General features: G+C 36.1%; 1 protein-coding gene across 3 annotated transcripts in view; it reads left to right on the top strand.

The window, feature by feature from the left end:
- The window catches only part of NAA35 (N-alpha-acetyltransferase 35, NatC auxiliary subunit), an 86,858-nt gene that overhangs the window by 17,411 nt on the left and 43,359 nt on the right, over positions 1-26,088 (top strand). For all 3 annotated transcript variants that reach the window (XM_073806000.1, XM_019940388.3, XM_019940391.2), the window contains exons 7-11: positions 15,007-15,073; positions 15,153-15,196; positions 16,404-16,454; positions 17,119-17,202; positions 18,027-18,141. In XM_073806000.1, the coding sequence (XP_073662101.1) occupies positions 15,007-15,073; positions 15,153-15,196; positions 16,404-16,454; positions 17,119-17,202; positions 18,027-18,141 (361 nt within the window). The remainder of the gene's footprint in view (positions 1-15,006; positions 15,074-15,152; positions 15,197-16,403; positions 16,455-17,118; positions 17,203-18,026; positions 18,142-26,088) is intronic.

Genomic DNA, 26,088 nt, shown 5'->3' with positions numbered 1-26,088 from the left:
AGAAATGCAAATTAAAACTGTGAGACACCATGTTCTACCTGTAACAGGCACTCACATGCTCTGTGTGTGTGTGTAGGATATGAATAGTCATTGTTTCCCTCTTTTTAATCTTTAAAAAAAAGTTTATTTGGAAATATTTTCCAAATAATAGCAGTTACAGTAACTGCACAAAGAACACCCAGATTCACCTGCTATTAACCTATTATCTCATTTGTTTTTTCAGTTTTTCTCTCATGCATGTATGTATATATGTATTTTTTTTCTGAATCATTGCAGAGTAAGTTGTGTACATTATGATCTTCTTCCCTGAGACACATCAGTATGCACCTTGTAAGGAAAACGGCACTCTCATACACAACTACAGCACAATTATCAACCTCAGTAAATCTATAATACCAATCCATTACCCATGTTCCATTTCTATCAGTTGACTCAGTAATGTCCTTATCTTTCCCTACGGTATGGGATCCAGTCTAGGATCATGTCCTTCATTTAGCTGCATATCTCTTTAGTGTCCTTTAATCTACAACAGTTCCTTATCCTTTTGTCTCTAATGACAGTGATATTTTTGGAAAATGCAGCCCTCTCCTACTTTCCCTTTTTTAATAGAATGTTCCTCACTTGGGGTTTGTCTGTTCTTTCTTCACGATTAGATTTGTATTATGCAGTACTGGCTGGCATATGATGTGAGTGATGTTGTATCCTTCTTATGGTATCACATCTGAAGCATACAGTGTCCATCTGCCCCTCAATGGTGATGTGATTTTATCACCCCATCAAAGCGTTTTCTGATTGCTATATGGTTACTTTAAAAAAATTTTTATTTTACTGAAGTATAGTTGATTTACATTGTTTTTGTTTTTGTTTTGCGGTACGTGGGCCTCTCACTGTTGTGGCCTTTCCCGTTGCGGAGCACAGGCTCCGGACGCGCAGGCCCAGCGGCCATGGCCCATGGGCCCAGCTGCGCCGCGGCACGTGGGATCCTCCCGGACCGGAGCACGAACCCGTGTCCCCTGCATCGGCAGGTGGACTCTCAACCACTGTGCCGCCAGGGAAGCCCGCAACTCTAGTTTTTTGAGGAACCTCCATACTGTTTTCCATAGTGGCTGTACCAGTTTACATTCCCATATGGTTACTATATCTAACCTTGCATACATAATAAGCAATCTGTAGGGAAACACTTTAAGATCATATAAATACCCTGCTCATTAAAGTCTCTCCCTGTATATTTAGTATCCATTCATGGTACTTGCTTGGATTAATCTTGACTGTGTTGGCTGCAAAATGATGATTTTGAACTCTAGCACTTCCTCCACATTTATTAGTTAGGACAGGATTCCATTATAAGCAAGATTCGTACATTTTTTGATGGGAGTGTAAATTCATACAACTTTTTAAAAGAGCAGTTTGGTAATATCTGTGACTTAAAATGCATGTCTTGTTTCAGCAGTTTCACTTTTAGGAATTTAGCCTATAAATATATTTGTGCTTATCCCCAAAGGTCTACATACAAGGACATTAATTGTAGTAACTAAAGTCTGGAAGCTAATGTCCATCAGTAGGAGACTCATTAAATGACACTACATTCATGCAGCCAAGTAAGTGCTGTGTAACCTTTACAAAGGAGGAGGTAGGCTTACTTACACAGATGAGATTAGATCTCCAAATTAATGTAAAATAAGTCAGGTGTAGAAAAGCATGAGTAGCTTGCTACTGTTTTTGTTTTCTTTTTTCTAAAGAGATAGGTAGTTAAATCTTCATACACAAGAAGATAACTAGGGTATTTGAGGGTCAGGGTATATACTTGTTTTTACTATTGGAATTTTTATTATATGCATGTATTACTTTCTTTTTAAATAAACTAAAAAAATTTTTTTATGATAGAAGTAATCAATCAAATTTCTGTATAGTCTCTGGATGAAGAACTTACTAAGAGATGGGAGAAATCCTAAAGGAAAGGACTAATAGGAAGAAAACTGATAGAAAAAAGTCCTAGGAAAAATATAGACAACAAAATAATCAATTTTTATGTATTAAGATCCCATTCAAATAAAGCATAACACTAATACCTGAATGAATAAATGCGCAGTAAAATAAATAGCCCATTCATAGAGGAAGGTTATCAAATGGCCATAATATTTTAAAAATTTAGGCTCAGTGTAATCCAAGAAAAACAAAGTAATAATCAGTTCACTTTTCATCTACAAAGTTTTTTAAAATGAGAATATTCAATGTTGGTAAGGATGCAATATGTTGGAACATTTTTTTTTTTTAATAGTGGGGGGTATGCATTAGCATAGCTGTTTAGGAAAACAGTTTAGCAGTGTATATATCAAGAATCTTAAACATATTGACACCATTTAAACTACTTAGTTCACCTTTAGAACTCAGCCTTAAAGAAATTATTAGAAATGTGGACGCTTTATACCCAAATACATTAATCAGTGTTTTTAACAGTGAAAATTGGTATCAATCAAAATGCCACCATTAGTGTTATGGTTGAAATAAATTATGGTTAATTTATTACACATAATTGATTACGTGTAATGAATATATAGTGATGACAAAGTAATATCATGGAAAAAGGCATACTTTAAAAGATTAAGAAGGCAGCACACAATGTAATCAATTATGTAAAAATAAAGAAAACTGAAAAGAAACATAAGTTAGCTCCTAGGCTGGAAAGATGATATTTTTCCTGTTTTGCTAAACTTTTCAGATTTTCCAGATAAATTTGTCTCAGTTTTAATAATTAAAAAAAAATTGATCTAGTAAAATCCTTAAGAGGCCTGGTGATGAATAAATAAGAGCGACTTAAATAATTTGCTTGTTTGAAATGGATGCTTCAGAAGTTCCTAAATGATTATGTATTTTGTCTCTGCTTTGTTTTTACTCCTGAACTGGAGACGTTTTCAGTTGCCTAAAGATGTTTCTTTCTCGATATCTTGCTCACGTGCAAATGGGGACCACAGTTCCCCCATCAGGTGGCTTTTCCTCTTGGATTCTGTATCTTGTAAAATGGTGTCTTTAGTGTTATCTTTGATTACTTTTTTTAACCTCCAACATCCAGATCCTTTTACCTTGCAAGTGTCTTGAATCTGGGCACTGTTTTTCCTTCCCTCTCATTGTTCCTGCTTTAGTTCATGCCTCTGTCAGCTTTAGGTTAGGGTCCTGTGAGAGTTTCTGAACTCTACTTTCTGGCCTAGTCTTTTCCCTCTAGTCCGTTCTCCACTTGACCATCAGTTATCTTCTTAAAGGTAATCTGGTCATGTTCAGTTTTGCTATTTGAAAGTTTTCACTAGGGTGTGTATTTTAATAAAAGTAATAATACTTGTACATAGTATACAAAATCGAATAGCCCACAAGACTTACAATAAAAAAATAATAGTGCTCTGCTCTTTCCTTATCCATTCATAATAATATTCAATTATTTTACCCTTTTTCTACTATCTGCTTCTGTGTTTCTGTATAATAGGCTTGTATTTCTAGTTTCTGGGTTTAAGGGTTTATCAGTTTTTAACTATAGTATAGCAGCACATTTTTAGCATATGTTTAGCATTCATACATTACCTCCTCCTCACTTCAAATAGTAATTCACTTTGTGGTTAAATCATTCAATTCTAACATTATTGTGATTGTATATATATTAATGACAGATGAGCCAGAGTAGTGTATGCTTTTTTTTCCTCATACAAATTTTTTTTTCTTGATGGTAATAACTACCTCTTCTTTTTGGTTTGCTTAGTTTTATGTGTACTTTTCCTTAATTCTTCCTTTCCCATTATTATTAAACACATCAGGTAATCCGTATATTTCATCGTGTAATAAACGTCTATATCTATATATATCAGGTAATTTATAATTTTTGTTTTGAAATGCTCTTCTTGAAGTTCTTTGTTCTCTAGCTTCAGGCTGGGTCAGTTGCTTTCTAGGCCCACTGCACAGCTGTCATCCCAGGTTTCTCTGCACCATTCTCCTGGGAATTCCATTTCCCTCTCTTTTTGTTAGATCCCTAGTTACCTGGATCTTGTGCCTTTATTGTTCTTAGTTTATTACTTTGTGCAGTGTCTTCAGTTTCTTCGGGGAGACAGGGAGGGAATTTTTCTTTGAGACCTTGCATGTCTGAAAATGTCTTCCCTGCCCTCACACCTGATTGATAGTTTGGCTGTAATGGATTTCTAGGCTGGAAAATAACATCCTCAGCATTTTGAAGGCATTGTTCCACTGATTTGTAATCCCAGTGTTACCATCCTGATTCTTAATATGCGACTCATTTTTCTCTTTAGAAGCATTTAGGATTTCTCTTTTTAATGACCATACCTTAGATTAGTCTTTGAAACCCCTTAATGATCTTTGAAGTTTGAAGCATCCCGTTCTTAGACCACCACCTCTGTTTCTAAATTACTTGTGTTCTGATTCCTAGAGTTCTTCACTCCTATTTGGACTTCAGTTTATTTATATCATTGCTTCATTGTTATTAACCTCTTGACCCTCTTTTCCAAATTTAAGTATCATCATCCTTTATTACAGTCATTCCCTTGCATATACTTTCAGCTCCCTTCCTCTCTTGCCTTGTTATACCTCAATTCTAGTTGAATCTAACCCTTTGCCTACCTGCACATCTCAGTGTGACTGGAAAAAAATGCATTTCCACTAATTGGTCCTACTACCATTTCATCACCAGTAACTGCATGTAGGCCCTCAGTGCTCCCTAGCAATCATTACATCTCCCTAGTTCATTCACTCCACTCCCCTCAAACTTCTAGCACTTTGACCATCCTCACTTGAAGCAAATGACCTGCCTTTCTATTGCACTGAAGAAACGGAAGCAGTCTTCCCACCTACCTGCATATGTGACCTCTTTTCTGCTGCCCTTCTGTTATGTAGATGAACTTTCTCTGCTCCTAAGAGTGATCCCTTCTGCTTGCGCCTTAGATTCCATACTCAGTCTTATATTCAAAGACATTGGTCTACCAATTCTCACCTTTATCCCTTGAGTAATGAATTTGCTGCTCTACTGGATCATTCCTATCAGCATACAAACATGCTTTATTCATGTTACTCAATCTCAGAAATACCATTTCATGGCATAGTCTTGTCCTTCAGCTTCTGCCCATACCTCAGTTCTTCTTTTCAGCCAGTATGCTTAAGAGGTGTTCATACCCACTGTCTCTTTTCTCTGTTGAATCCACTCCAGTCAGGCTTTGAACACGTGTTCCACCAAAATTGTGACATTATGGTCATCAAACATCTCAGTGTTGGTAAACCCAGTGGTTAATGTTTGGTCTTAAACTCGACCTATCAGAAGATTTTGACATAGTTGATCACTCCATCTTTGAAACAAATTATTTTCTGGTTTCTCATCTTACTGGTTGTTCTTGTTTGTCATCTCATTCTCTAAACCAGCAGTATCCAATAGGAATATAATGCAAGCCACATACATAATTTAAAATGTTCTAGTAACCATGGGTAAAGTTAATTTTAATAACATTTACTTAGCCCAATATATCTTAAATAATACTTCAATATATAATCAGTTTAAAAATATTAATGACCCTAGCTGCATAGGGTATCCTGTGTGGAGGATACCAATCCACAGTACTATCACATCTTTTTTATTTAATATTACTACCCACTTCTATGGAAAGCTGGGCAAGACACTAATTGTAGGGTATTATCTGCCTGCCACTGGACCTTAGGAGTGGGGGAAGAGACAATTTACAAAACAGGAAATGCATATGGCTTACAAAATTGTGGGAAAAGAATTTTTTTAAACAACTCACTAATGATCCAAAAATGCATGTTAAAACTAGATATCATTTTTTTGGCCTGTGAAATAAATGGGTATAAATTTGAGACAACCTGAAGCTTGCAACAGAGCAATAAAATGGACAGTTCTTTTTTTTTTTTTTTTTTAATCTTTATTTATTTATTTGGCTGTGCCGGGTCTTAGTTGTGGCACGCAGGATCTTCTAGTTGTGACATGCGGGATCTAGTTCCCTGACCAGGGATCAAACCCGGTCCCCCTGCATTGGGAGCACGGAGTCTTAGTCACTGGACCACCAGGGAAGTCCCAAAATGGATACTTTTTTTCACTGTTGGAGAGAGAATAAATTAGTCCAGATATTTTGGGGAAAAAATATTAATGAAATATTTTCAATTCTTTTTTTTCTACTGAATATTCTCAATCTGGTATGTATTTTACACTTACAGCACATCCTAGTTTGAACTAGTCTCATTTCAAGTGCTCGGTAGTTATGTGGCGCACAGCTCTAAACATTGGTGTGACTCAGGCTCAGTTTTTACACTTCTTTATCTATACTCTTGATGATCTCATGCAGTTTCATATTTTTAAATTCTGTCTCTGCTAATGAGGCCAAATTTATATTCTTAACCTAGGCTTGTTCCCTAAATGTCATATTCATATATGCTGCTGCCTGTTCTACATTCTCACTAGGATGTCATACATAACATTTCCAAAATGAAGCTGCTGGTTTTCCCCTTGCTTCCAACTTCTTTCTTCTGTAGTCTTCTCAATCTTAGCAAATGGAACTCCATTCTTCTAGTTGCGCAGACCAAAAACCTGGGCATCATCCTTAACTCTTCTCTTTCTCCCGTACCCTGCATCTAAACCCTCAGAAAGTCCTTGGCAAACTACAGCCTGCAGACCAGCCCTGCTGCCTGTGTCTTTTATGGTCCTTGAGCTAAGAATATTTTCTTTCCTTTTAAATGGTTACATTTATATAGTTATGTAAGTGCCTACTCAGTATTCTCTGTTTTGCCACTTGGTCTGCAAAGCATAAAATATATATAACCTGGCCCTTTAAGAAAAAATTTGCCTATCCTTAATCTGTACTATCTGTTTATTGATTTCATTAGCATACGCTGAACATTGTGGCAAGTGCTGGGAATAAAATGATAGGCATATCACTTTGCTGTGCACAGTGAGGATGGGAGTCTAAGAGCTCCTTTCTTAGACATCCAGCTTCTTATTCCTCTAGCCCCACATCTTTTTCTTTTTTTTTTTTAATTTATTTTATATTTGGCTGTGTTGGGTCTTTGTTGCTGCGCGCGGGCTTTCTCTAGTTGCAGCGAGCAGGGGCTACTTTTCGTTGCTGTGTGCAGGCTTCTCATTGCAGTGGCTTCTCTTTTTGTCCAATTACTTGGCATCTTCCAAAAATTGCCTTATGTGTCTTGAATGTTGTCTTCCATTCTGTCTTCCTTGTTCTTTGGAATTCAAAATTTTCATTCCTTTACTGATGATTTCAAGAGGAAATACCACATTTAACCAAAAGTCCATTGTTTCTACTGCCTACATGATAAAATTCAAAACCCTTAGAGTATCTCTTTTTATCATCTGGCCCCAATTTTATTACTCATTTTTTATTACTTCTTAATTTTTTAATTGAGTTATATGGCATATGACATTGTATAAGTTTAAGCAGTATGGCATATTAATTTGATTCATTTATATTGCAAAATGATTGCCATAGTAGCCTTAGCTAACACCTCTATTGTGTTACATAATTGTCATTTCTTCTAGTGTTGGGAACAATTAAAATGGAGTCTCTTAGCAAGTTTAATGTTTATAATAGTTTTGTTGTCTGTAATCACTGTACTGTATATTAGGTTTCTAGGACTTACTAATCTACTAGTTGCAAGTCTGTACCCTTAAACAACATCTCCCCAGTTCCCCCACACCTAGCCCCTGGTAAACACCATTTTACTGTTTGCTTTTACGATTTTGGTTTTTTTAGATTCCACATATGAGAGAGATCATACAGTGTTTGTCTTTCTCTGTCTTACTTAGCATAATGTCCTCAGGGTCCATTAATGTTGCTGCAAATGGCAGAATTTCCTTTTTTTCTTATGGCTGCATATTATTCATTGTATAAATATACATCTTCTTTATCCATTCATTCATTGATGGACACTTAGGTTGTTTCCATACCTTGGCTTTTGTGAATAATGCTGCAATAAACATTAGAGTGCATGTCTCTTTGGTTACCTGTTTTCATTTCCTTTGGATATACATATACCCATTAATGGGATTGCTGGATTGGATGGTAGTTCTAATTTTAATTTTTTGAGTAACCTCCATACTGTTCTCTGCAGTGATTGAACCAGTTTACAGTCCCACTAACAGTGCACAAGGGTTACTTTTTCTCCACATCCTAGCCAGCATTTGTTATCCCTTGCCTTTTTGATGATCACCATTCTTATGGGTGTGAGGTGATACTTCATTGTGGTATTTATTACAGGCGTACCTTGGAGATATTGTAGGTATGGTTCCAGGCCACCACAATAAAGCAAATATTGGGATAAAATGAGTCACACGATTTTTTTGGTTTCCCAGTGCATGTTAAAGTTATATTTACTATAGTGTAGTCTATTAAGTGCAACAGCATTATGTCTAAAAAAACAATGTACATACCTTAATTAAAAAATACCTTATTGCTAAAAAATGCTAACCATCATCTGACAATGCAGGGTTGCTACAAACCTTCAATTTGTTTTTTAAAAAATGCAGTATCTGCAAAGTGAAATAAAGTAAAATACAGTAAAATAAGGTATGCCTGTATACCTTTTTCTTCTCCCCTGGCATTTTATTCTTCAGCTGGTCCTATATGTTATTCTCTTTCATTATCCCATGCTTGTGCACAGGATGTTGCTTCTGACCCCTTGGCCTTTTCTCTTCTCCTTACCCTTTTAGGGCAGAGTCTTACTTATCTATAAACTTGTATCCCAATCTCCTGACTTCCCCAGACTTCAGTTTTGTTCTCTGTTGTTCTTTAGCATGTTCTTCTGTCATAGCTAGTGTCTGTACATGCTGGTTTGCATAGAGCAGTCCTGCCTGACACCTTTTGTCCTGGTGTAATTATTATAGCATTCCCTCTTACTCTTAGTAGTATACTGCTTGAGTATGGATGTGATGTTTGGAGGTACTGCTTCATTTTGTGAACATGAAATGACAGATGTAAAAATCTAAAAGCTTAGGATAGTGGAGCCAAAAGAAAGATTACTTTCTAATGTTCATGTTATTTGGCATGCTGTAAATCTGTATCACTTAAGTCACTTAAGTTGGACTTTTCTCTTACTTGCAGCCGAGCATATTTCTAATACAACAGTAAATAAATGAAACTATAAAAGTTCTTGGCTTGTCTGGCAAAGAGTAAACACTATTATCCATTTGATGTATATCTTTCCAAGTGTTTTTTATGATATGTACCCGTGTGTATTTTACTTAACATGATGGAATTATGTAGACTGTTTGCAACTTGCATTTTCCCACAGAGTATAGAGAACAGATTTTTGCACATACCAGCACATGTAGGTAGATCTACCTCATTGTTTTTATTTGCATTGCATCGTGTTGAGAATACAGATTTTGAAGAACTATTTCTGGCATGAATCATCAAAGGATGCTCAAACTAGTAGACAAAAGTGTAATGAGACACAGGATTTGTACCTAGCCTCAATGTATCATCCCACAAGACATTTATTAATTACAAAAGGGAAAATGATAAGTTTACAGTGTAGACACTTAGTATCTTAGCCAAGTGGCCAGAATTAACCACCAGTAACGGGATAAGTCAACACCATGTGTCTCCAGATTCAGTGATCTAAGAAGGACATAACATCACTTCTGTGGTATTCAGGTCAAATATCCTATCAAATATTAAATTGATTTGAATTTCGGAAAAATATAAGACAAACCCATATTGAGGGACATACACAAAATAACTTTGGCTTGTACTGTTCTAAAATGTCAGGGCATGAAAGACAAGGACAAAAGAAATGTTCCAGGTTAAAGAGACGTCAGTTTCCTGATTTGATAATTGTACTGTGGTTTTGTAAGAGAATGATTTTTGTTTTTATAAAATCACACTGACATTTACAGATAAAGGGGTATCATAGTCTGCAACCTAGTCTCAAAGGTTTCAGGGAAGAAAAATAGAGAATTATAATGTAAATGTGGTTTAATGTTATCATTTGGGTGAAGGCAATATGGGACTTCTCTTTACTATTTTTGTAATCTGAATTTTTTTCAGAATAAAAGTTAGAAAAGCCTCTGGGGAGTGAGACCACATAAGTTTGTGTTCTTACTCTGTCGCTTACTAGCTCTGTGGTTTTTCAGAATTTAAACGTCCTATGCCTCAGTTTCCTCATTTATAAAATGTAGTTTATAAAAGTACCCACCTTAGAGCATTATTGTGAGGATTAACAAATTAACAAGTAAAATGTTTAGAACAGTGCCTGGCACCTGACAAGCACTTAATAACATTAGCTGCTATTAGTAGTTGTAGGAGCAGCAGCAGCAGTAGTATTCCACTGTATGTACAATAAATTACAAGCCACTTACTAGTGGACATTTAAATTGTTTCAAGTCCTAATCTGAATTATCTGTGCTCATGTTTTACCCTTACTTGTACCCTTACTAGGTTACCCAGCATCTGGTCTGTGGTAGGTACTCAAATTTTAGTTGAATGAATCAGATTATTTTAGGAGACCCTGAAATATTTATGCAAAGTATTTTATCTGTGAAATGAATGTTTAAAGCAGTAATAAATCACAACTAATACATTGTGACTATTAAGTTTTAGAAGGGATTGAAACAGTTTTACTTATTTAGAATATTAGTACAATCAAGATTACTGCTTTGGTGAAATCACATTCAATTCTGATATTGGGTGTTCTGTTACAGTTATGATTGTAAGTATTTACTATTCTAAATTTCTTTGCAAGGCTGCATTGTTTTAAATGCTGTGTTTTATAGAATGCTAAATATCCCTTATAATTTTCTGCAGTTATATCTTGGTAGTATTGTAAAGATATTGTAGAGTACAAGTGAAGAACATGGGCTTTATCTGTCAAAACATTTTCTGTCCCTGGGATAATAAGCTCTGTATTTGCAGTGATAGTATTTTACCATTGTATCCCTGGTGTTTAGCCTATACCAGCCATCATAGGGTGCTCAGAAAATGATTTGTCCATTGCTCAGAAATGGACAAAATTTTTTCCCTACTAATTACTCACCTCTAAAATCTTGATATCAAGCTATCAAACTATATCAAAGGATACCAAACTATCCTTTGATCCATACCACTTACTTGGATTCCCCTATTCCTTCTGTCCTTTAGTGCCACAGAGACCTCCAATTCATAGGTGCTGTCGCTTTAGTTTTCTCTGTTACTTTCCTCACGTTCTCATTTCCATGGCCCAGTTAGTGCTAAAATTGCTTTCTTGCACCCAAACAACAGAAGGCAGCTGGGGAAAATTCACATCTGTGTGTCTGTTCTCACTTTAATTTTAGGACTGCAAGTCTCAGATGGGCACTCAACACTAGAGACAATCCTATCCTACAACACTTCCGTAGCAAACTTGCTTTTCTAGTCTCTAAGGTAACTTTTCCCCATCTGTTACTTCTCAGACCTCCAGTGCCAACTCTCACTGTCAGCTTGCTTTCTACCATAATGGGATATTAGATACAGTCAGATGTAATTAGAAGTATCCCATCTTCTTATTATCACAAATGCTAACCTGTTATGGTATCCACACACTCTGTTGTTGTTAAAACGAAAGTATCCCTGTGACATTCTAAGCTCTCAGCCCCTCCACTGTGTTCTAGATTCCCTCCCCTCTAGCCTACTGCAGTTAGTATCCCTTTCTTTGTATTGTGTTGCTGCTGCATCCTTCGCTACTAGATTATTCTTACTGGCATATAAACATGTTTTTACATGACTTAATTTAAAACCAAAACACCGCAGTTCCCTTGATGCCATGGCTCCTTATATCTACAGTCTCATTTCTCTGCTGCCCTATATGTACCAAAAACTCCTTGAATGAGCTGTTAATATTATTTTACTTTCTCTTTCATTCTCTTCTCACCCACACCAATTGGGCATTCTTCTACCACTACAGAAACTGCTTTTAGCAAGCTCCTTAATGATATCCGTCTTGCTAAATCCAGTGTTCTCACTCCTCCCTCTTCAGCCTGTCGGCTTCATTAGACTCAACTGACCACTTTTTGAAATACTTTCTTCTTATCTTCCTATTATGACAATCTGTTGGATTTCTTTCTTTCTCACTGGTTAGTCCATTTCCTGTGCTTGCTCCTGTAGATCTGCAGTTCTCTTGGGCTCTCTCTGGGTTGATTTCCTCTAGTTCTGTGGCTTTTAATACCAACTATAAGCTGATGAAGTCCAAATTGATATCTCTAATCCTGATTTCCTCCTCTGACTTTCAGACTCAAGCAAGTGCCTTCCTGAAATCTTCCCTTGGATGACCAAAGGAATTACAAACTTAATATAGTTAAAATTGTATTCCATTTCTGCCCTTAAACCTGCTCCTCCCAAACTGCCCCATCTGAGTAAATGGCATCATAATTTACCAGTTGCTCAGACCGAAAACCCTTGATTATACTACAGTTTACCTCATATTCAGTTCTTCAGCACATCATGTTGGCTTTACCTTTTAAATATATCCTGATTTCAACAACTTCTCATCATTTCTGGTTATGGTATCAGTCCCGTTCACCATCAGCTCCTGCTTGGACTGTTGGGGTGGTATCCAGTATCTGGTCTCTCTGGGTTTACTTTGATTTTTGTCCTCCTTAAGTCCAGAGAGTTTCAGTAGTGATATTTTAATGGCAGCATCTGTTGACATAACTCTTCTGCTTCAGACCTCCAATGACTTAGATTAAGTTCTTGTTACTGAGGTTTGTATTTATTACACAGACCTGTGATAATCTCCCAGATGAATGCTCTTCCTTAGACTCTTCTTGGCAAACTTAAGGGTCCACAGATAGGGCTTACAGGTTGCTTTTTTTTTTCCCCTGTTTTGTTTTTTCTACACAGTGTTGGGCTACTTAATTTTTAAAAACTTGGTAACATTAAAAAGTCTGATGATTTTACATTAAATTAGGTTTTTGTTCTGAAAACCTAGGAGACTGTACCAAACTAGTGCTGTATTCATTCATGACCATAAGAGGGTAAGCAGCGGCCTACTTCCTTTGGATGACATGTATGTTCTCTCATTTGCCACAGTCTCCACCACTCCTCAGTGTAACTTGTAACCAGCCTGATGTTCTTAGTAAGGTTAACGGCCAAATGGCCCCTGCCCTGAAGTAGCTCATCATTCCTTCAACAAATAGGTTTGAATAGTACTCTGTGCCAAGCACTATTCTAAGCCCTAGAGATAAAGCATGAATACAACAAAGCCCTGAGCTCAGAGATTATGCATTCCTTGGGACAAATAGTCAGTGTGTAAGTAAACAAATTACATATATAATGTCAGGTGGTGACAAGTTCTGTGAAGAAAAGTAAAGTAGGGAAAGGGGATATAAAGTGGTGGAGGGTGCTATTTTAGAGAGAATGCACAGGGTATACCCTCGTATGAGAAATTGACATTGAAACAGAGGCTGGAATATAGTAAGGGATGGAGCTTTGTAAATCTTTTGAAGAAAATCAGTTTGGGGAGGGGGTTTCAGTGGGTACAGAGGTCCTGAGAAGAGTATGTGTTTGATATGCTTGAAGGACAACAAGAAGGCCTGTGTGATTGCAGTGCAGTGAACATGGAGATGAGTGGTAGGTAGGAAATGGGGTTGGAGAGGGAGACCAGGGCCACATGGTGGAGGGCCTTAGAGGCCATGGGGGAATTTGGGATTTTACTGTGAGGAAGAAAATTCCTGAAAAGTTTTGAGTAGAAAGTGACATGAAATGGCTTATCTTAAAACAATCCCTTTGGCCTTTGGTGGTGAATAAATTGTATAGCAGACAGTTGTGGAAGGTGGGGGACCTGTCTGGAGACAGTTATAGAAGTGAGAGATGGTGGATCCTTGAACTGGAGATAGCTGTGAAAGGAGTCGGACTTGGTGATTAGAATTTGAAGATAGATCCTACAGTGTTTTCTGATGGATCTGATACGGGTTTCAGGAAAACAAGATGACTTGAAATGCAGGTTTTCAGCCTGAGTAATGGGATGGGGGTGCCTTTTAGCAATGTGGTAAACACTATGAGAGTTCCTATTTAGACATGTATAATTTGAGAATCCTGTTTGATGTCCAAGTAGAGATAGAGTATAAACTTCATCTGGAGCGTAAGTTTATAGCTCTGTATTACAGCCTGAGACTTTTGAAAGACCCAGTCCTGTGAGGCATACAATTCTCCTGAGTTCTTTCAGACTAGAGACATTGTTTGTACTTCTTTCTGTTTGTCAGATATAGTACCTGACATGAATTGCATGCTTACTGAATGTTTTTGTTAAGAGTCCAGAAATTTCACTATAGTTCTGGCCACTGCTGTGAATATCTGTTATTTCATTATATTAGGCTTTTATATACATTTTTATAAGAATCGTAATATGGCAGAAACACTCCTTTAGTAGAACTTCTAACTTCTTAGCTGAAATCAGCCAGATATTATTAAACTCTTCATAGTGAATCCAGCAAACCACTTAATTTGCTAATATCCCAGCATTGTTTTAAATGATTTTGGGAGTGGGAATCCATGTATGAATCATTTGTTTTCTTTACAATGGGCAGAAGCGGGAATGTGGTTTTGCTGTCACTGAGTAATTCTGTTTGAGAAGACTTAACCTTTTAGCCTAACAGTGTGTAAAATGACATATAATAAGTTTTGAAGAGTCTTGTTTAAATTTTGCAAATAGTAATTATTACATATTTATTGTTCACCTGTGAATGTGAGAATTCTTTGTAAGTGGGAATTATTTGTGATATTATCATAAGCATTATTTTGCAAATGAACATATTAAATGCAAGTATGTTTAAATAGCCTAAGGACAGCAATTGAAATTAAGGGGACAGAGACAACATTAGAATGTGGTGTTTTAATGGTATGCCTGTAAAGATAGCTTGGATGTATGATAGCAATATTTAGGGTGACATTCCATTACTGTTTTCTTATTAGCAAATAGTGATTTTGTAAGAGAAATATAATGAAAGATTTTGCTACTGTTCAAGGGCCTAATTATTGCTTTTCTGTATAGGAAGATTTTCAGTCAATGACTTATGGATTTAAAATGGCCAACAGTGTGACAGATCTTCGAGTTACAGGTAAAACCATTTATAAATATAATTCACAAATTTTACATTTGGATTTGTTTCCTTTTAAAATCATTGTCTCTCTTTCTAGGCATGCTAAAAGATGTGGAGGATGACATGCAAAGAAGAGTAAAGGTATATATTTTTTTCTCTTTTCTTTGGTGTAGGATATTTATATTCTTCTAAATGTCAGGTTAACTTTAGCTAATTACAAATAGCTAGTGTAGGTAGGACCACCAACTTTCTTTATATATGCTGTACCGTTTTTTGGTAATGAATTAGAACACTGCTAGAGGGGTTTCTGGTGAAGTAGTGTTACTTTCAAGTGTTGAAAATTTAACCCTTTCAAATTTTTTCAATTTTTTGCCAATGTTTTAAAATTTTAGTATGCTATTTTAAGAATAGCATAAGATTCTAGAATTTTAAATTCCTCAAAGGTAAGGACTACCTTCTTCACCTTTGTATCATTAATAGTTAGGGCAGTATCTAGAACATAGCAGAAGAGCTCAGTAAATGGAAGCTCCTCAAATCTGATTAAAAGCCTTCTATGAATGACATCCTTTGACCAGATGATCCTGATGATTTTGTTCTCATAGAAATTAAAAATGAAAAAAAGTTACATTTCTTCTATTTTTTTATACCTGTATAACACAGCATGGTTGTCAAAACAATTTTGCATTATTGTCTTACCAGATATTTACAGTTATTCAGTGCATTAGGCAATAAAATGTACTTTTACATGAAGAAAATACAGCTGAAAAGAGTTAAGTAACCTGTCTTGAGTCTTATTAAGGGCATGCCATTAGTAAGTGACAGCTCCAGGGCTAGAACCCCAATCTACCAGATCTTCCTGTGGGTACTGCCTTGGAATTTTGTCAGAATAGTCTACCATATATAACACATGTATTAACAAGATGTTTTGCATTTTAGTATAGAACTTATCAGTATTTACCATGTGACTTTATGATGTGATTTTGTATAGGTTACTTTTTTTTTCTAACAGGGTTAGTTTGGAGAGCATCAGGAATTTCAGTTAATAGATTTTTTAAAAGCAGGAAGTACTATGTACCATGTGCTTCTGCTTTTCATTGTTTTGCTTTTGCTGTTTTTAATACCTTATTCTTTTGTGTGATCTTTATAATTTATATCAAAATGAACTTTCTGTACATAGTATTAATAGGAAAATAAATAATTGATACAGATTTTTTCTTCCAAATATTTTTCTTCAAATAGATTCTTGCATATATTCAATAAATTAATTTATTGCTTTACCTTGTATAATTGTAATCTAATGCTTTTACAGGTTTGTGTGTGTTTTAATATACCTTTTTTAAAATTTTAGAGTACTCGAAGTCGACAGGGAGAAGAAAGAGATCCAGAAGTTGAACTAGAAGTAATTGAACTTATTTTCTGGTAGATAATATCAGAGAAGTTAATGTTGTAGTTTTATGAACTACGTTATAATTTATGGAAGCCCTTTTTAAGGTATTTCTTTACAAATTGGACATTGCAAGGGAGTTTATTTCCCTTGTATTTATTTTGATAGAATTATAATATAACTCTTTCAAATACATGATTTCAAAGCTCTTCAATATTCCTGTGAGGTAGGAAGAAAAACATGATTTTTTTTTTTAACAGATGAGCCACCAAAAGTTGGCAGAATTCAAGAACTTACACAGTATCAAAAGTTGTCAAACCTTTGTTAAGATCCTAAATTTTCTGACTCTGCTTAAAGCACCTTTTTATCAGTCCTTTTAAAAATGCTAATTAAATCAGTTTTGAAATAATAGTGTAACTCCTGACTTAGGGAAAAATCAGTGCTCTTGACACATAAGCTTTATTATGTATTTCTATTTCAATAAAATAGGCTTTGTTTTATTATGTTTTCTGCAGCTCATTTTTCAGACATTTAAAAGACTATAAGTGAAGGTGTTTGTAATATATTCAATAGTAAGTTATTAACACTGAGATTTAGGACTTAAAATACTATATTTTAAAATGAAATTTCTTTGACAGACTTTGCATCTTTTAACTTTTAGTCCTTTCTTGTTTTTTAGCACCAACAGTGTTTAGCAGTATTCAGCAGAGTGAAATTTACTCGAGTGTTACTGACAGTGCTTATAGCTTTTACTAAGAAAGAGGTAAGGGTATTTACTATAATCTAAATTTTAGTGTTTTTGTTTTCGATGGAATGTTTTATTTTGGTAGTTCTGAGACTTTTCCATTGAAATGTATATGCACACATATACAGTACTCAGCATTTGTTGTGTTTACATCAGAGTATCCCTGATTTTCTCCAAAAGTCACATGAATTTTACATTCTGCTCCATAACATGTCCATGTCTGTTGTTGATATAAAAATAACATATTACGTATTAGTTGGTAAAATAATAGAAGCTGAAATTGCTTCTGGGTAGTTATTGTGAATTGGAGAAATTAAAAATGAGAATTTTAGGCAGGCCTCTTTCATTCAGTTAAATAATTAACTTAGATTTGTGTGGAATAAATGGTGAATATTTTTGTGTGTATATTGCATTAACTCTAAGTAAATTACACACTAATTTGTGAATAGTTAGTGGTAAGTAGAGATCCAACCTTTACTAACTTCTGTAATTCTATTCTTTTTTTGAAATTTCACCTTGATGAATGATTTAGTAGGAATGTTGCAATTTCCCATTTTCTAGTTGATTGCATCTCTCTTTTTTTTTTAAACATGAGATTAGTAGAATAAACCAGAAATGTTTCCTATTGTTCTTTAATGGCTCCTACAATGTATAGATATGGGTAAAAAAATTATTTCTATCCTAACAGGATCTGGGCATCCTATATTAAGTGAATAGTTTGTGAAAACCAATGTCATTACAGCAAGCATTTAATTTCATTATTGTTTATAGGATTTTCCTATTTAATGTATATCTTTCAGTGAAAGAATATGTAAGAATGTTTTTGGTGATTTATTTGCTAGACCAGTGCTGTTGCAGAAGCTCAAAAATTGATGGTTCAAGCAGCAGATCTTCTTTCTGCCATTCATAATTCATTGCATCATGGCATCCAGGCCCAGAATGATACTACAAAAGGAGGTAATTGTCTGTTTTGCTCCTACTCTTTTTTTGTTCTTTCCCATCCAGCATATATAGTGTTTGATTTGTTCTAAAATATCCGTTAAGTCAGTCTATGCAGACTTTGGAATGTTTTGCTCCATAGACTTATATAGAGTGTTTATGGTACCTTCTTTTTAAATTTTTTCTAGACCAGTTTGCCATCTCCTGTATCTTACTGTTTGGGTTCTGAATCTTTACCCTGTCTCGTGATCAGGCTGTGATGTCAGCAGTAAATCGTTCTTTTTTAATCACGTCTCCCCTTTTACTCCTTTGAGAGATCATCAGCTCCGTTACACAGTCTTCCCTGACTCCACCAGGCAGGCCTAGGTATTCCGTCTGTGGCCTCATTGCCTTCATACATGCCTTTGTTACATTTTTTTAGTATATCATATTATAGTTTACCTTTTGTCTTTCCATGAGATTTTTAGTACTATTAGGCCAGAGTCTCTTCTTTGCGTGTCCCTACAGTGCTTGGTACGTTGTTGACAGGCAGTAGATTTTATGAATTAGGCCTTAAAAATAAAAGGAATAGTGTACCTTTATTGTAAAAGCTCCAACTGAGTTAGCATTTTAGTAGTGTGTAGCAATTTTGGTTATCCTTAAAACCATTAAAATGAGATGATATTTGTATTTTAAAATTAGTTTTTCACAGTTGTTAGTCCTCTGACCAGGAAGTCCAGTTTTATTGATTCACACTCTTTTCCTTTTCATCCTTTCCCCTCCTTTTAGGGACAGAAGTTGTGGTATTCCCCTTCCCATGAATTTTTTTTCTTAATCAAAGGTTAGGTAGTGGAGCAGTCCAAAAGGTAATTTAGTTTAGGAAATCAGTATTATCTTTATGGATAATAATTATACTGAACTTATAAATTCATTATTAATTCATTACCATTTTCTCCAGGAGAGGGGAAGATAAGTGACTATTAGATGATTGACTAGGTGACATTCTATAACCATGGGACCTTAAAAAGAAAAAGGTTTTTATGCATAGCAAGCTATCTAGTACATGTTTACAGAGAGGTAAACATATCTACAACTCTTCAATACTTCGAAATCTAGTGCAAGAATACTTTATGAAAACCACTGTAAAATACATTGCTTCCAGATAATTTGGTTGGTTATGTATCAGTAGGGTATTATGATGCAAAACAAGAGTCTTTCAAATGACTCTATTCTGATGCTCCTTTTGCCATATCCTGACTACTGTGGGCTGTTCTGGTCTATAACTGAGAATAATAATTGCCATGGGAGCATTAGTTGCCCATGTGGTCTGTGGCTTCCCTGTAGTTCAGATCAGTCAGCACTTAAAAACAAACAAACAAACAAACAAACCTGTGTGTATATTCTCAACTGTTTCTCTGGTTTTATGGGCTGTTCATGAGTAAGCTTTAGGAAGATGGCTTGCATAAAGTTGGTTTGAATAAACTAAGCAAGTGAAGTTTTAAATTTAGGGAGTATTCACTCTGTGCTTAGTTAAACACTGTTTAAGCTCACTTAATTTAACTTTGTAATTATCCAACTGAAGCATGAAGCTAAACAGTTCTATAATAAAAAAAAAAGTGAATGCCTTCCCAGCAATGTTTATTCTAAGAAAATGGTGATAAAGCCATAGTGTAGATTAGTTTTGGTCTCAGGTTATTCATTTTGCCTTCTTAATATTAGTACAACTCCAGCTAGTGACAAAGTGACTGTGTAAAGCTTGAAATTGCTGAACATTAATTTTAGCTTCTCATTGAAAAGCTACTTAATCAGTGGGAACTGGGAAACAGCGGTGTAAAGGGAGAAAGTAGGAAGAATCAAACTTGATTCAAGGATTACTTGCTGGTGGATTTACTCAGTGGATGTGATGTGTTGAAGATGAAGGAGGCAGAAATGGTTTGGGAACAAGAGATGCTTAAGGAAGGCAGCTCAGGTAGGACGAATGGGAGTTTTTGACGCGGTGACATGGAACAGTCCACCGGCAAAGTAAATATTTTGCTCTGGAAAATGGATGGAAGAGCAGGTTTTGGAGTTATTTTCATGTTAAGTGCTAATTAAAGTTGAAGGAGTGGATATGGTTCTTCAGGGCTTGCTGAGTTCAGGACCTTGAGTTAGAACTTTGTTGAAAAAACAAGAAGAGGATCCAGTGAAGCACATGTTGCTCCTTGTGTTTGTTTATGCTGTTGTATTGCTTGTGAATTCTATACTTCTTTTTATATGTCTGTGGAGTTCTTCAAAATAATGTTCAGATAATTTCTTCCAATGAGATTTTCCATGTTCTACTTGTCAAAATTTATTTCTCTTTCCCATATTCTTTTATAGTTATCTGTGGTTGAGGCTTGGTTTACTCTTTAGAATGCAAGCATCTTTAACAGTTGCTAATGGAAATGAAAAATTTAATTAAACTTATGTTGCCTGAAATTGGTAGGTACTTTTGAAGTGTATCTCCAAATCTGACGTTCACTTTCAAGAGGCCTTGGAGAATTCCCTGGTGGTCCAGTGGTTAGGACTCTGTGCTTTCACTGCTTCAAGGCACGGGTTCAGTCCCTGGTTGGGGGACCTAAGATCCCACAAGCTGCGCGGCACGGGCAAAACAACAAAAACAAAAAGAGGCCTGTCATTCTTTTGAAAAAAATTAAAAGGCGTCTGATTCAAGTGGTAGATTAAAGACATGCATTTACCTTCTGAAACCTTAATGAAACAATGGTAAGTGTTTGGATATTTTTAAAAAATAGGTATAATCAATAACGAGAAAAAGGAAAAGAAGACAATAGCAACAGAATTTTAGAAGCTAGAAAACAGAAGGACATTGAGCTGTCTGTCCACAAGTAACTGAGTTCTTAGCCACTGACAGGGAAAGTCAAGATACAGTCCAGTTTATACTGCAGATCCTCTGAAGGGCCTCATTTTTAGTATACCAGGTACCTCTAAAAATGAGGATGAGAATTAATGGTGATGAGAACTGGTTGAAAACTGTTTAGAAACAGAGATTTCCTCCCCATTTTCTCCATGGTAACATTCCTGAGCCTCAGAATACTAAAAGTTTATTCTTTGGAATAGGGGAGCAGAGAGATTCTGAACTGAGAAGATACCAGACACTGTTGAATGGTACACATTATGGGGAGCTAAGTGGTAATTTAAATACTTATTGTAACCACCTGTTCTCCCCTTTCCTGCACACCACGTCAAGCTCTAGCTGTTTTTCCCGCCTGCTCAGCTTCCAAAACAGTGCAGCCTGGCTATTGCACTTCACCTAAGAATTTGGAAGACTCTTAGGGAAATCTGGCAAACCCAAGAGATGGAGAAAAACATCAGCAAAATCTAAATTTATTGGTATTAGCAGTTCTCCTGATAAAATGGTTTGGTAGAAAAGCCTAACCTAATTCACAGAGCTCTTAATGAGGTTTTGGTCCTTTAGTTTCAAGCCCGAGTATATAGTCATGGGTGGAAATGTCTAGCCTATAAAAGAGACCAAAACAGGCAAGCAAACAAAAACCTTTAAAAAAAATGAAAAAAAAATAATGCATATGTAAAACAAAAATAGGATGTTATTTAAAAAAAGGGAAAAAAGAGTATATTTGAGCAGAAATCATTAAAAAATAGAAAATATAGAACATAAAGTCGAGGAAATCTTAGAGAAAGTAGAATAAAAATGAACAGGTTGAAAATAAGGAGGAAAAAAGTAAAAATACTATAGGATCAGTCCAGAAGGTCCATTGTCTAATAAAGATAAATAATAAATAAACAAGATAAATGAAGGATAAATTGATAAAAGTTTTTCCAGAAATAGAGATCAGAAAATAGAAGCAAAAAAAAATATCACTTGATCATTTAAGAAGATTTCCTGGAAGGAAATGAAGCAAATACCCAGGTTAAGAGGGCCAGTAAAGAGTTACCCAGCACAATTAGGATGAAAGTAGACTTCTATCAAGGCATATCATCATGAAATTTCAGAATAGTGGGGAAAAGTAGAAGATCCTAAGAAGTTTGAAAGGGAAAAGCAAGTTGCACACACAGAATCAAGACAATGTAATCAAACTTCAACAACAGGAATGGAAGCTAGAAGTTAGTGGAGCAAAGAACAAAGTTGAAGTAGTCACACTTCTTGATTTTAAAACTTACTGCAGTGCTACATTAATCAAGAGAGTTTGGAACTAGCATAAAGATAGACATAGATTAGTGGACTAAAATTGGAAATCCAAAAATGATCCCTCATGTTTGTGGTCAGATGATATTTGACATGAGTGCCAAGACAATTCAATGGGGAAAGAAAAGTATTTTCAACAAATGACACTGGGACAATTGGATAACCACATGCAAAAGAATAAAGTTTGGTACCCTCCCCCACCCCCTGTTCACATCATAAACAAAAATTAACTCAAAATGGATCAGTGACATAAATGTAAGAACTAAAAATATGAAACTCTAAAACCTAGACATAAACCTTAAGAATCAATAAAAAGAAAAATTAAGTCAATGAAAAAATAGGCAAGGGATCTATATAAATTAGACATTTCTCTGAATAAGATTTACAGGTGGCCAATAAGCATGTGAAAAAATAGATGTGCCATGGGAAATGCAAATCAAAACGAAAAGATACCACTTCCCAACCACTAGATGGCTGTAATCAAAAAGACAGGTAGTAACAAGTGTTGGTGAGATTATGGAGAAACTGGAACCTTCATACACTGCTGGTGGAAGTATAAAATAATGCAACTACTTTGGAAAACAATCTTGCAGTGTCTCAAAATGTATAATGTAGATTTATCACATGACCCAGCCATTCTAATATTAGGAGTATATATACACTCAAGAGAAATGGAAACATATGTCTACACAAAAAGTTGTACATTAATGCTCACAACACTATTATTCATGATAGCCAAAAGGTGGAAACAACCCAGATGTCCATCAGCAGATGAGCAGATAAATGTTGTGCATCCATGCAGTGGAGTAGCATTTGGCAATTAAATGAAGTACTAATATCTGCTACAACATGGAGGGACCTTGAAAACATGCTAAGTAGAAAAAGCCACTCACAAAAGATCGTATATGATTTTCATTTATATAAAACATCCAGAGTAGGCAAATCCAGGGAGACAGAAAGTAGATCAGTGGTTGCCTAGGGCTGGAGGAGGGTGGGAAGAAGGAGGACTGCTAATGTATATGGAGTTTTTTCTTAGGGTGATGAAAATGTTCTGTTTTTCATGGTGGTGGTCGTTTTATAACTCTGAATATACTAAAAAACTATTGTACACTTTTAATAGATGAATTATATGGTATGTTAATTATATCTCAGTAGAATTGTGATTAAAAGAAAAGCAGTGGACCAGTGTTTTCAGAATTTGGGGGGGAAATGGTTTCTAATCATTGAATCCTTTTCCAAAATTATCATTTAATTGTGAAGAAAGATAATTTCAGGTATTTAAAATCTTACAAAATTAATCTCCCCAAAAGTTTTTCAAGGCTACTAGAATGTGCTCCATTAAAACAAGGGAGTAAATCAAGGTAAAGGAAAGTATGGAGTTTAAGGAATATAAGAATCCAGCATAAGAGAATAATGAAGGAAATCGTAGGGTGATAGTGCAGCAAGAGCATAAGATACTATATATCTGAGCATAATACATGGAGGACAAGTCCAGACTGAACAAAGTCACAAGGCTTGAGGGTAGATGGCTCAAAGTAGATACAAGATCTGTTGTCACCAATGAAATTGATACAATAGCTGTTCTCTTTAATGTAGAAAAAAGAGATTTAGAGAATTGGCAAAGGATTTGGGGTTGAATTAAAGTGTTAAGTACAGGGCTTCCCTGGTGGTGCAGTGGTTGGGAGTCCGCCTGCTGGTGCAGGGGGCACGGGTTCGTGCCCCGGTCCGGGAGGATACCATATGCCGCGGAGTGGCTGGGCCCGTGAGCCGTGGCCGCTGGGCCTGCGCGTCCGGAGCCTGTGCTCTGCAGCGGGAGGGGCCGCAGCAGTGAGAGGCCTGCGTACCGCAAAAAAAAAAAAAAAAAAGTGTTAAGTACATACAAACAAAGCAAACAAAAAGTAAGAAGTGATTAACTTCAGAATATATATGAAAGTAAAACTTATTTCCATGTTTGCGAAAGTTATCCATGGCCCAAATATGAATGTAATTTACTTAATCATAATGGTACTGAACATTGATTATAATCAAAATTTTGATCTGTGTTGGAGGTGAGGGGACAGAAGTGTATATATGCGTATAATTTATATGTGCTTATAGCTGCTACTTCATATCTTTTTCATTATCTCTTTTTTACACATATCATCTCCTTTTGAAGCTGGAGTAAGTCAGATAACGTGTAAAACAAAAAATATGAAGTAAGTAGCACTATAAATTTGGTGATATGGAGGTAAATACCAAAAGAGCTAAAAAGAAGTGGAAGACATTGCCTCTGGGAAGAGAGGAAATAATGGAATTGGCAGGAGAGGGTGGGCAGAAGATTGTTAGTTTTAATAAAAACCTTGTTGGGCTCTTTGATTCTCAAGTGGTATGCATTTATGACTGAGTAAAAGAAACTAAATTAAAAGTTAATGTGAATTAAAAGTAGATTAAAATATAGTTTAGAATTATGATGGTTTATTGTCTGGTAGACAATAGGGTTAAATAACAAAAGGGTTAAATAACCCTTTAACCTCCTGAGGGCTGTACTTGGTGCTAAAGCAGAAATTATGCTGCCTCAACCCAGTCAACTTCATATGCTGGTTTGGCAGTGCACAGGAGAGGTGGGAACTGACTTCATTTTAAAATCACCACCCATTAGAGAGGCCTATGTCATGAGGTACTAGTGCCAGGAACTTGAGATGGTTTTACTCTTTTAAAACATTTTATTTTTACAAAAAATAAACATACCTCCTCACACATGTGAGGGATATGTGTAATCTAGAGGACTTCTGGTGTTTGGAGTTAAAGATGTTTCTGCTGCTTGCTTCTCTTGTCTACAACCAATTGAAAACTATAAGGAATATGAGAAACAGAATCCTCTCAACTTCTTAAAAAATAGGAAACCTTTATAACCTTAAAAAAAAAAAAAAAGAAAAAAACTAACAAACACTGTAACAGTAGGACCCAGATGAGGGAGAACAAAACCCCACCCCTGACATAGCACCACACAATTGGGAGAGGCCCCCAATACTCAGGTTCTATCTGAGGAGTGAAGCATTTGGAGCCTACATCTAGCACCCCAACTTTGACTCCTTCCTGAGGGATAGGCTCCCAAAACACCTAGCTCTGAAAGCCAGTGGGGCTTGTGTCCATGAGACCTATAAGACTATGCCAACCAGAGGAGCAGTTCCTATTGGGAATGCAGTCACTTGCTATGACTGTCCCCACAGGGATCAGCTCAGAGGAAGCAGGCAAAATTACCCATCTCCGAGTCTTTCCTTGAAAGAGGTTTATCTGTATACATTAAAAGCTGCTGTCTGAGGGCCAAGCATCTAATATAGCAGACACTAGGGGCCGGCTGCCTGGCTTCTGCCTCAGCCCACTCCAAGTCACTGGAATCTGCCTGGAAAAGTTTGTACATATATTTGCACCCCAGCTTTTGTGGCTTCTGCCTAAAGCATGGGACCCAGACCTGGCGGTGATAGCCAAAGAGGCTTCCACTCATGAGTTCCAGAAGACTATAGCAAAGAAGCATTTTTTAACTGACTCTACACCCTAAGGTTCAGCACAGAGAGCAAAGGAAATAACCCGTCTTCCAGTCTTTCCCTGAAATAAGTTTAACTCTGTACTTTAAAAGCCGCTGCCTGCATGCTGGGCTTCTAATTTAGCGGGCATCTAAGGGCTACCTGAAATCTTCCCCAGAGACAGGGGAAGCCAGCAGGCATCTCTCCCACCTTCTCCCCATTAGCCTGCTCCAATAATAAAACCCAGTTGACAGCGTCTCCCAAGAAAAAGCTTGTACACACATCTGGTGCCCAAGCTTT

Source organism: Tursiops truncatus, chromosome 6 (assembly GCF_011762595.2).
Source record: "Tursiops truncatus isolate mTurTru1 chromosome 6, mTurTru1.mat.Y, whole genome shotgun sequence".
Lineage (NCBI taxonomy): Eukaryota > Metazoa > Chordata > Mammalia > Artiodactyla > Delphinidae > Tursiops > Tursiops truncatus.
The sequence above is the reverse complement of the archived record's forward strand: the minus strand, read 5'-3'. Positions and strand labels throughout refer to the sequence as shown.